The 12,509-nt window shown below is 40.3% G+C and overlaps 1 protein-coding gene across 8 annotated transcripts in view; it reads right to left on the bottom strand.

Annotated features, from left to right (window-relative positions):
* Positions 1-283: 283 nt before the first annotated feature.
* The window catches only part of CFAP58 (cilia and flagella associated protein 58), a 171,101-nt gene continuing 158,875 nt past the window's right edge, over positions 284-12,509 (bottom strand). For all 8 annotated transcript variants that reach the window (XM_065923276.1, XM_065923282.1, XM_065923283.1 and 5 more), the window contains 3 exons: positions 8,977-9,096; positions 5,997-6,130; positions 284-2,438 (listed from right to left, as the gene is read on the bottom strand). In XM_065923276.1, coding sequence (XP_065779348.1) covers positions 2,327-2,438; positions 5,997-6,130; positions 8,977-9,096 — 366 coding nt within the window. In that variant the 3' untranslated portion in view covers positions 284-2,326. The remainder of the gene's footprint in view (positions 2,439-5,996; positions 6,131-8,976; positions 9,097-12,509) is intronic.

Genomic DNA, 12,509 nt, shown 5'->3' with positions numbered 1-12,509 from the left:
TCAAAATGTCCCTGAATAGCTGGAAAACCCTCCAATGCTGTACATGTCATAACTGCCTTGCCTCACCTTACCTGCAAAAGTCTTCTGTCTAAACAGAATACAGTAAGTCCCCTACACATGAACAAGGTCTGTTCTGAGAGCACATATGTAAGTCCAATGTGTTTGTAAGTCCAACAAAGTTAGCCTAGGTGCCCAACTAACACAATCGGCTATGTGATACCATACTGTAGTAGGTTTATAATACTTTTCACACAAATAATACATAGAAAACAAACACCAAAAATAAAGAAAACATTTTTAATCTTACAGTACAGTACCTTGAATAGTACAGTAGTACAGAACATAATCTGGCATACAGGGGCTGGCATCAAGTGAAGAGGCAAGAAGAGTTACTAACTGGAGCTGGGAGATGGTAAAGCTGAAGGATTGATAGCAATAGGAGACAGAGGACAAGCTACAATTTTACTCATGTCTGATGCTTATGGAACACATGTTCACATCTTTGAAAGTTCACAACTTGAGGGTGTGTACACAGGGGACTTAGCATACAGTTGGTTGGCTCTGAGGGAAGACAGCATCTGTGATTTTCAAAAACAGAAATGCCCCCATCGTGATTCTTTAGGTTTAAGGTTTTCTAAGCAAATTCTCTCAAGGATGTAACCATCCTCATGCTCCCACATGGTATACAAATTGATGATGATCACAGCTCATCACAGGCTCACCAGCTACCCTGGAGGTTGATTTCCATCTGCAGATCTCAATTGGGATCATGTAGGAGAAGCAGCAGAGGATGATGCTGCCTGACTCAGTTCCCTAGCACTTAACCACCTCTGCTTCCAACAGTCAGCAACTGCCACCTCTTTGTCTAAGATCTGCTTTGCCTACCAGCAGGGAAGACCAAAAGAACCCCTCCAGAGCAGTCTTTGGTCAGTGACTGGAAGCCTGACGGTATAAATATTCCAGCTCCCTCTCCCTGATGGGACCAACTCTAGGATGTGATTAGATTGTTTTCAGAGACCCCTGCAAGGTCCAGTGAAAGTCTACAACTTCAGAACTTGACTTCGTGCCTTAGCCTGGTGTCCCACGTCCCCACTCTTAGGGTGTTTCCTGGGATCACTGCAGAATCAATCACTTTCATGGCCATCATTGCCTTGGGTCTACTTCTGGTGGTGAACCAAGAGGGACAGAAGATGACTTTCGATCCCTCTAAACTCCCACCTCTCTGGGTAATCTAAACAAACATCTTGGGATCCTTAAGTCTCCTGCTCATGATGAATGAAATGAAATTATCCACTTATACTATCCTTGCTTATCCATGAGCTACTTACTCCTCAATCATTTTTTAAAAAATTACAGAGGTCCAGTTATTGTGAGAAAGATGGCCAGAGTGTCCCACACCAATATTACTGAGTGAACACTCTAAACAGGGGAACTTTGAACTGATGCCCACCTAACTGTGGTTTCAAAATAAAGAAAATACAATGGATTTAGTGATTCAAAATGCTGACTTGCAGCCTGGAAACCAAACAGATCTCTGTCCCTTGTAACTCTGCTCTCCAAATGTGAGGTCTAGAAAGGACAGATCTTCAGAGGATACCATCCCAAACCCCTCATTTTACAGTCTTGGTCCTCTGAGTCACATCTTTGTGTGAAACATTTCTCACAGTAGTTTTAAGCTTTACATATTTTACCAAAACAAAGAGTGAGGTCTCTACAAGGGCTCTTTTTATTTTTTATGATGAAGTATTTATTAGTATGTCTTTTTGGAATAGGTTTTCACACACCAGGCCTGAAAAGAAATTCCACATAGAAATCACTCTCAAAACACTTTTTAAATAATTTAGAGTGTATCCACCTTCCTCATCTCATCAATGACTTGTTAATGAGGAATAATTAAAATAGATTCTTATTAATAAGAATGCACTGCATTTCAAAGAAAAAACATTTTTAAATCTATGCACCAGTGTCTGCCAGAGAAATTAGGCTCCAGTTGCATCCATAACAGAGTATCTAGATGTGGTGCACTGCAAAATAAACAAATGTGGTAGTAACAAAAGATCTGCTTAATGCAATGGTTGAATGGATATAATTCAACCTGATTGAATAGATATAATTACACTCTGTTAATATCCATGTGGATTAAATAGAAAGTCATCACTCTTCTATGTACAGGACTATAATAGTTTTGCATTTCTTTCCATCCTGGAATCCGAGGACTGATTTCCCTAAATGTCTGTGATCCAAGGGATTTCAAAGAGATTCCTCCAAAATGTTCCAGAGTGAACTCCAATGAGTCGTTCAGAAGGACCCAGCCAACAGCTTCGAGTTATGACTTCGCCTTGGATGACTTGCTGAGGGGAAATCCACCCCCAGTAAAACGAGGGCCACTTGGTTTGGCCATTGAGAAGGTGTCCTCCATGCTTATTCTGTCCTTGTTTCTGTAAGAGAGGAGGTGAGAGTTAACTTTCTTACCATCTTTTTCCTCTTCTAAGTTTGGTGTTAAGTTCTTAGGGTGAGTTAACTACTAAAAACTGCTTTGATCAAAGCTTCCAGTTTGAGACAAGATGGTGGTTTAAATGTAATTAGGTGTTACTGATAACACATAGAATTAGGGAAAGACACAATTAAACATGCCTTCCTAATGTTGATCTAAATACAGACAGAAGGCCTCATTATAGCTCAAGCGCTGGGGCCTAGAGGCTCCTGACTTGTAATCATCTTTCTATTTTATAAAGCATTTGTTTAGTTCCAAAGATCAGTTAAAGGAATCTTTCTCTTGGCTTAATTATAATGACTAATTCATCATTTATCAACTTTTATATTCCAAAGTTTCAGTGGAAACTTATATTTATCATACACACACACATATACACAGAGGGCATTTTCATCAAAGCTGGACATTAATAAAATACAAATTTTCCTATAACTTTAGATGAGCAGCAGTTATTATTAGAAATAGTTTAAAACACAGGAAAAGCTGGGAAATATAAATAAGATAGTACATTTGGCAATAGATAAAGGAAGAAATTCCCTAAAATCTACAATTTATCTTCTACATAGATCTTATTTAAATGATCCCCCCCACACACACACATATTCATGTTTCCTGTAGAAGTATCTTAAATTTATATAGATTACCTATTGCATAATTACGGCCTTATAGAAAACATCTTTGGAGTTTCTTTTTCAAAATTAAAATTGAGCAAACTACTAAGATTAAAACCAATTAGATCTGACTACTAGAAATGAGTTACTTCAGAGAAGAGAACTCTACTTTTTGCAAAACAATCTGACTTGTACTGCAGACTCCAGGCCAGCCTGGGGTATAGAGTAGGGGAGTCAAGGACAGGTGGGTGGGGGTATATAGGTCAGGATTAGAGCATGATAAAAATGGTGTTTGAGAAAGATGAAAAAAAAAGCAGAAAGGTAAAAATGATATGAGTTGATATTTTATAAAGAGTATGTGTGAGGAGAATATCTGCAGAGATTATTCTAAATTATTCCATTTGGAAAGAATCTGTAGAGGACTGGTTCATCAATTCAGCTGTCTCTTAGCAGAATTGATTTCATTATTATAAAAACCATCCTCCATAAATAGGACAAAAGCTTTAGCCTTGAGTGGATCCAGCAAAGAATACACCTTCAAGTACTCTGACAACTTGTCTACCTCCTGACTGTTGTTAGATGCAGGCAAGGCCCCCCTCCTCCTGCCCTCTCTTGCCTCAAATAACCTAAATTTTCCTCTCCAAAGGAACTTAAGCTTAATGCTTCTGGCCTGATCTAAGCCGACTAACGGGAATAATGTCTCCTTAACATGATCTTTTTAATGTATTTATAGACCATTCTAATGACTCCCTTCAGCCTTCTTCCTTTCAGCCTAAACTGTCTCAGCACTTTTGTTCTTGCCTGGTCATATTTTCCTTCAGCTCCTTAATCTTTTTTTTTTTCCTGCTGTTCTCCTAAGAACTCATATTTTTCTGTCTCCCTCCAGTTTATGGATCCCAACTAAATGGAACCACCATTGACGCCCTCTGGAGAGGTCAGTCACAAGGAATAATCAAAGCAAAAGCAGAGAGTCTAGAGCAGGGTACCAGAACTTTCCATGATGGTAGAAAAGCCCTGTACCTTGCCTGCCAGATGCAGCATCCATTAGCCACTAGTCACATACAGCTACTAAGTAGGTGAAATATGACTACTGCAGTTAAGGAACTGAATTTCTAATTTGATTTAATTGTAATTCACTTTAATTTAAATAGCCACAAGTGGCATACTGCCTAGGACAGTGCAATTCTAGTAAATGGGCCCCTGGGAGGGGCTGAGCTATCAGACTTTATTTTGGGGGGCTTCAAAATCACTGCAGATGGTGACTGCAGCCATGAAATTAAAAGATGCTTGCTCCTTGGAAGAAAAGCTATGACCAACCTAGACAGTATATTAAAAAGCAGAGACATTGCTTTGCCAACAAAGGTCCATCTAGTCAAAGCTATGTCTTTTCCAGTAGTCATGTATGGATGTAAGAGTTGGACCTTGAAGAAAGCTGAGCACCAAAGAATTGATGCTTTTGAACTGTGGTATTGGAAAAGACTCTTGAGAGTCCCTTGGACTGCAAGGAGATCCAATCAGTCCATCCTAAAGGAAATCAGTCCTGAATATTCATTGGAAGGACTGATGCTGAAGCTGAAGCCCCAATCCTTTGGCCACCTGATGCAAAGAACTGACTCCTTGGAAAAGACCGGATGCTGGGAAAGATTGAAGGCAGGAGGAGAAGGGGATGACAGAGGATGAGATGGTTGGATGGTAACACCGACTTGATGGACATGAGTTTGAGCAAGCTCTGGGAGGTGGTGATGAACAGAGAAGCCTGGCATGCTTGCACTCCATGGGGTCGCAAAGATTTGGACATGACTGAGCAACTGAACTGAACCGAGCTATCAGAGGGACGTCCTTCTGTCAGTCAGTATGTTCTCTTTGTCCAGAAAACTGTGTGTGTGTGTGGTGGGAGGATCAAAGGAAACTAAGAACTGTCATCTAAATGTGGAATGAGGGGATATTCTGATTTATTAAAAGGGTGGATTTTCACTGGCAAATGAATTTTCATCTAGCTACTTTAAATAGCTATTTGCCACTAATGAATCATAGTGGGTGCATTCAGACCATCTTTCACCATGTCCTTGAAACGTCCATGTGGATGACACACCAAGCCTGACTTTCAACTCACAGTGTGAGCCTCTGCAGAATGAACTCTATGACTTGGGCAATGCCATACAGCCAAGGTTCAAGCCTACAGATTCATCTGGTCCCCTCATTCACCCCAGGATTCGGAAAACAATAACAAAGTGAAGAGAACATTTGTTCTTGGGCATATAGCCATCCTGAAACCCAAAATGTTCACCTAACACGTGCAATATCATCTCCTAGAAGAAAGGCGTCCCATGCTGACACCCTACATCAGATATAGAAGTCAGGCGCTAGACAGAGAAAGGGTTCAGAAACAGTTTATCTAAAACATAGGTGAAAATTATGTGTGTGTGAACTGCTCATAATTACAGTGGTCCAGCTATGTTATTAGAAGGCACAGCTTCAGCAAACCCAGACCTCTTAACAAAATTACCTGTGGTTTTAAATGTGAGTATGCTTCAGCCCATACCACATTGACTGTGAACCTCCTTTGCAGGCACAGTCCTGGCACGATCAGCCCCAAACCATGAGAACAATGTGGGGGAAAATATCACCCTAGGTTTCCTCTGTTTCACAGGAGGTCCACCAGAGAGCTGATATTAATGGATCCCTGTTAGAGTCCTAAGGAGGGGTCTCAGTGTCAGACAAGACACCCATCTTGCTCTGACAACCCACAGAGTGACCCTGCAGAATGCCATTTGCTCACCCCTGATCTAGTTTACCCCAGTGAGGTCTGTGACACTGTAGCTGACCACAATTATTTTTCTCATCTGCAGTTAAAAGGCACAACAAAACTAGAACATTTGACTAATTCTTACTTCTGAATGTATTCTTTACGTTTCTGAGCAAGGTATTTCTTCTTTAAATTCAGCAGTTCGTTGGTAAGTTTTTCGATCTCGTACTTGTATTCTTGGCTCTGTGACTCATACATATTCAATTCTGAAGACAAAACCTAGTATGACAAATAAAGCAGCATTAACAGAAGATACATGGTGAGACAATATCCTTTTCTGAATAATCTTTTTAATCTGCTGCCACTTACCTTGGTGAGGCTAGAAATACAAAACCATGCCCAGGTTTAACAGTTAATCTGCACACTTCTACCAGTTCAAGGTCTGTATCTGGGTAAAAATCTGATGGACGTTCTGAAGACTCATAATCCAATGACCAGCTTAATGAAACCTCATTCCTCTGCTTAAAAGGAGAGCTATCAGGCACATGCAAACAGGCTCACATATGAATGGTGTAATGCACTCAAGAATATTGAGAGTCAAAAGAGAAAAACTCCCAGACATATACTATAAAATTGCTTCTTAAAGCCTTTTTTAAAATGTTCAGAAAAGTCATTACTAGGCAGTGTGATTCATCTGAGGATTATTGTAAAAACTATTCAGAATCATCCTGCCACCACCACCATTAAGTAGGCATTCAATTTATGTGTTTTCCAAGGTTGTTGTTCTGCTGAATGTCAATCATCTCTTTACTGCACCCTTTGGGACTATTCACAGGTTCTCTCTTTACCGGAGCACTGGGATATTTACCTCTAAGATGCAGAGGGCTAGGACATATGCATGGGAGAGGGTACTACATGTGAGGGGCTGTGTTAGGAAGCCTAATTACCTGCCTCTTGCTCTGTTTGTGTTCAGTAGATGCTACTGGTTTCAGGCTGGACAAAAAAAAGAAGGCATTTACTCATCTAAACAGATGTGTAAAGGATGCTAGAGTGAGGGCTGCCCCCAACAAAAACCAAGGGGGGAAAAGGAAGTCTATCATTGTAAGGGACATGCAATAGATGCAACTGTTTTTCCTCTAGCTCTCTATTTTTAAAAATTTACATAAAAGGCAATCTTTATCTTTTGAGTGTTCATCTGCTTCTGAACAGGTGTCTTAGGTGGCACTAGTGTTAAAAGAAACCACCTGCAAATGCTAGGAGATGTAAGAGACATGGGTCAGGAAGATCCCCTGGAGGAGGGCATGGCAACCTGGCCCAGGATTCTTGCCTGGAGAATCCATGGACAGAGTAGCCTAGCAGACTCTGGTCTACAGGGTTGAAAAGAGTCGGACACAACTGAAGCAACTTCACACACTCACACACACTGCTTCTGAATTCCTTCCTCTTAACTATTGTGATTCTATCTATCTATCCTATCTGACTAAGGATTCTGACCATGTTATCATAATCTAGAGAAAATTATTTTCATGTTGGAAGAAAACTTGCCGTAATAGTTAAACTGTTGAAGCTGAAACTCCAATACTTTGGCCACCTGATGCGAAGAGCTGACTCATCTGAGAAGACCCTGATGCTGGGAAAGATTGAGGGCAGGAGGAGAAGGGGACGACAGAGGATGAGATGGTTGGATGGCATGACTGACTCAATGGACGTGGGTTTGGGTAGACTCCGGTAGCTGGTGATGGATAGGGAGGTCTGGTGTGCTGCGGTTCATGGGGTCGCAAAGAGTTGGACACAACTGAGTGACTGAACTGAACTGAACTTAGGAGCAAAGATCTTGTTTCCAAATAATGAATGTGGAATTTCTTAACAGAGTCCAGATCATGAGGACAAACTGATGGGCAGGCTTGGTACTATGCACCGCTGAATCTTCCACTAGGGGTCACATGTCATTCAGAGAAAAATATCTGGATACCCTGAGATAAAGGGTTAAAGTGACAAAATCCTCCTATGAACCACTGAATGCAATCCATTGCTAAGAATGCCTATCTGACAGTAAAGAGAGACATGTGCTTTTCTAATCTACATCCAACTCCTGAGAAAATAAGTTTTTATTTTGCTTGTTATATTCAATTGTTTAAAGGGATGAAAATAATCAAAAGATTATGCCTCTTGCAAAACTCAAATTATGTCTCAGGATACTCATGCAAAACGAATGCTTAGACTGGTAAGTTGAAAATTAATGCTTTCATTACACTTCCGTTTCATCTGCCTTTTTAAAGTAAAAGGATGTGATTTTACAACATTCTCTTTGTGAAAGGATTAGTACCATATTAGTCTCGCAGCATCTATTTTACCCCAGGCAGAAAGGCAATGACTATTACCATCATTGCGCAGGTAAGTGCCAGAATTCAGCTAGCATATGCTACAGTCTGTGCATGTGCATGTACAAGGCTTCCCTAGCATGCCAAGAATATCTAAGTACTTTTTTAGGAGGTAAAGCTGAAAATAGAGTGGGAACACACAGTTTTTGAGAAAACTTTAAAATGTGTAATGGTAAAACATTCCATCACCCCAGCCAAGGTTCTTGTGTCACTTAGAAAGGAACTTATGCTAACAGAATCCTAAAATGATTTGACTTCGCCTTCATGACTACTTATTTAGATAGCCCTGAAATAAGGCCCTCGGGGACTGGGGGATGGCCTGTGCTTTGCGTACATTTATTTCATGTGGAACGAATAGCAAAAACCTGCTCTGACACGGTGGTCGGCTTTAGTGGGCCAGAGTGTTAAAATATTTCCTCTGTTCTTCCCCACCATCCAAATCTTCCAAATCATGTTGAGATAATCCACACAAACCCTATTCCCCAAATTTCCATTCCATTGCCATCATCCTCTCTCCAACTATTTCTCCACTTGTTCATCTACCTGTTTTGTGGGAGTCTATTAGTCTAGGAGCAGAGGGGTAGCTTTGAGGCTTGCCCTGGGGCTGGAGCACTAAAAAAGTGATTTCAATGGAGAGCAGCCTCTGGGAGACTGGCTTCCCGTGCCGCGGCAGTAGGCTTGCCCAGGGGTGCTCCCCGAGCGCGGCCGTCCTTCAGCTAGGAAGGCGCAGAGGCTACCACTTACCTTAAGCTGCTTGGTCTTCTCCCGCAGTGTGTGGCGATAGATCTGCAGCTGCTCCGCAGCCTCGGGCCCAGGCTGCCGAGCCAGGACATGCTTCAGTTCCACATACAGTTTCTCCTTTTCCTGGTGGAGAGCACAACCACGAGTGCAGATAAACAGTCCCATCAAGACAAGGACAATGGCTTTAACAGCATGGTCAGGATGATTTGGGATCATCCTAAGGTCCTTCTCAGCTCCACACTGATTATGTTCACTCATAGATTCATCCAGTCAAGCAACAGGCCACAGAGGGCCCTGGCCCTGCCCATCAGCTGGTCGGCAGCAGCCTCGCGATCCCCAGGCTGTGCAGCCCACCACACGGAAAGCCTGCCCTCCAGGGGACTGGCAATCACCGCACGAGGAGTGGCCTCACAGTCAGCCTGGCCAGGGACCACCCCCACCTACCAGCATGCCCACAGCCGTCAGCCGTGCCACACAGGAGGACACATGCAGTCCCCATGGGGGCACCATTAGAGCATACAGCTCTGGGGACCAGAGGGGAGCGTGTTGTTCCAAAGGAGATCTCCTAGAGAAGGCAATTCTCCCAAGACTGGAAAAGGTAACCAACGTACCTAACACACAGGAAGAAACACAGAGAACTGAGCAAAATGGGAAGACAGAGGAATATATTCCAATTGGAAGAACAAGACATAACCTCAGAAACTTGACTAAAGGAAGTGGAGATAAGCAATCTATTCAACAAAGGACTCAAGGTAATAATCATATAGATCCTCACTGAAATTGATAGAAGAATGGATGAATGCGGTAAGAATTTCAACAAATTTCTCTTTATATTAGAGAATATAAAGAAGAACCAAACACAGATAAAGAATACATTAACTGGGATTTAAAAAAAAAAAAAAACAATAAGGAATCAACAGCAGATTAGATGATACAAAGGAATGATAAACTGGAAGGCAGAGTAGTAGAAATTACCAAAGCTAAAAAGTAAAAAAATGAATTAAAAAAAAAAACAAGAGTACTAGTTTAAGAGAACTTTGGTAATAACAACAAGTAAAATAATGTTTGCATTATAGGGGTCCCAAGTAGGAGAAGTGAGAAAGGGACAGAGAAAATATTTGAAGAAATAATAGCTGAAAACTTCCCAACCTGGGAAAGAAAACAGACAGCCAGGTCCAGGAAGCACAGGGAGTAGTATCAAACAGAATCAATCTTAACAGCACCACAGCAAGATACACTGTAAGTAAAATGGCAAAAATTAAAGATAATAGGAATACATTAAGAGCAGCAAGAAGAAAGCAACTAGTTATATACATGGGAACTTCCATAAGATTATCAGCTGACTTTTCAGAAGAAAAGGGAGTGACACAATATATTCAAAGTGATGAAAGGGTAAAACTTACAACCAAGAATTATCTACCCAGAAAGGTTATCATTCAGATTAGGAGAGACAGTGACAAACCCATGTTCGTATGGTCAATTAAACTATGACAAAGGAGGCAAGGATATACAATGGGGAAAAGACATCCTCTTCAATAAATGGTGCTGGAAAAACTGGACAGGGTGCATGCAAAACTATCAAACTAAACTAGTTTCTCACACCATATACAAAAATAAGCTAGAAATGGATTAAAGACTCACATATAAGACCTAAAGCCATAAAAATTCCTAGAAGAAAACAGGCAGTAAATTCTTTGACATCAGTCTTTACAAACATTTTTTTTTTTTTTTGGATCTATCTCCTCAGGCAAGGGATACAAAAATAAACAAACAAAACTGCATCAAACTAAAATGCTTTTGCACAGAAAAGTACACTATCAACAAAAATGAAAAGGCAATCTACTCAATGGGAAAAGATATTTGCAAATGATAAATCCAACAAGGGGTTAATATTCAAAATATACAAAGAACTCATACAACTCAATATCAAAAAATAAAAAACTAAGTGACTCAGTAAAAAACAGTGGACCTGAAGAGACATTTTTCCAAAGATGACATATAGATGGCCAACAGACACGTGAAAAGATACTCAACATCACAAACCATTAGGGAAATGCCAATCAAAACCATGATGAGATACCAACTCAGAATGGCTATCATCAGAAAAGACTATAAATAAAGTGTTGGTGAGGATGGGGAAAAACGGGAGTATTTGTGCACTGTTAGTGGGACTATCAATTGGTGTAGCCAATTTGTAAATTGGAAAAGAGTGTGGAGGTTCCACAAAAAATTAAAATTAGAACTATCATATGATTCAGCAATTTCACTTCTGGGTATTTACCTTAAGAAAACAAAAACACTAATTTGAAAAGATATATGAACACCAATGTTCATTGCTGCATTATTTGTAATAGCCAAGCTACAGGAGCAACCTAAGTGTCCATTGATAGACAAATGAATATAGAAGATGCATTATGTGTATACTAGCCATAAAAAAATAAAATATTGCAACTTGCAACAACTTGGATAGACCTAGAGGGCATAATGCTATGTGAAATGAGTCAGACAGAGAAAGACAAATACCATATAATCTCATTTAAAGGTAGAATCTGAAAAACAAAACAAGCAAAACAACATAGACTCATAGATAAGAAGAACAACTGGACAGTTGCCAGAGGGGAGGGGGCTAGAGGGATCCTTAGCTGAAGAGGATTAAGAGTTATGAGCCATCAGTTATAAAACAAATAAGTCATGGGGATATAACATACAGCACAAGGAAACTGGTTAATAATATTGCAACAATTTTGTTTGAGGACAGATGGTTACTAGACTTAGTGTCACAATCACTTCATAATATATGCAAATGTCAAATCACTATGTAGTACACCTGAAATGAATATAATATTGTACATCAACCATATTTTGATTTTTGAAAATTGTGCATATCCCAACCCTGATCAAGGACCCAGGATGTGCACAGCATTTGGATACGAATAATAAGACAAATGAGGAAGAAAACATCTCTCTCTACCTAAACTTATGATCACATGACTAAGAGACAAAGATGACAAAATTTTGACAAAGCATTATGGCCAGTAAAAGCAGGGAGTGACTAACTCTGATTGGAGGAGTTGGGAGGAAATTTCACAAAAATGTCATTTGAACTGTCCATTGAGAAATGAGTAGGATTTTTTCCCCAAGCAGAGAGAGAAAAGAAGAGTTTTTTATGCCAAGGTTCAGTGATTGATAGAACAGGGGAAAGGAAGTCCAGGGTACTTGGATGTAATCTCAAAAATGACAGAATGATCTCTCTTCATTTCCAAGGAAAACCATTCAATATCACAGGAATCCAAGTCTATGCCCTGACCAATAATGCTGAAGAAGCTTAAGTTGAATGGTTCTATGAAGACCTACAAGACTTTCTAGAACTAACACCCAAAAAAGATGTCCTTTTCAATATAGTGGACTGGAATGCAAAAGTAGAAAGTCAAGAAATACCTGGAGTAACAGGCAAATTTGGCCTTGGAGTACATAATGAAGCAAGGCAAAGGCTAATAGAGTTTAACCAAGAGAATGCACTGGTCATAGCAAACACC

Source organism: Muntiacus reevesi, chromosome 2 (assembly GCF_963930625.1).
Source record: "Muntiacus reevesi chromosome 2, mMunRee1.1, whole genome shotgun sequence".
Classification (NCBI taxonomy): domain Eukaryota; kingdom Metazoa; phylum Chordata; class Mammalia; order Artiodactyla; family Cervidae; genus Muntiacus; species Muntiacus reevesi.
Note: the sequence above shows the minus strand (reverse complement) of the source record. Positions and strands in the feature narration are given on the sequence as shown.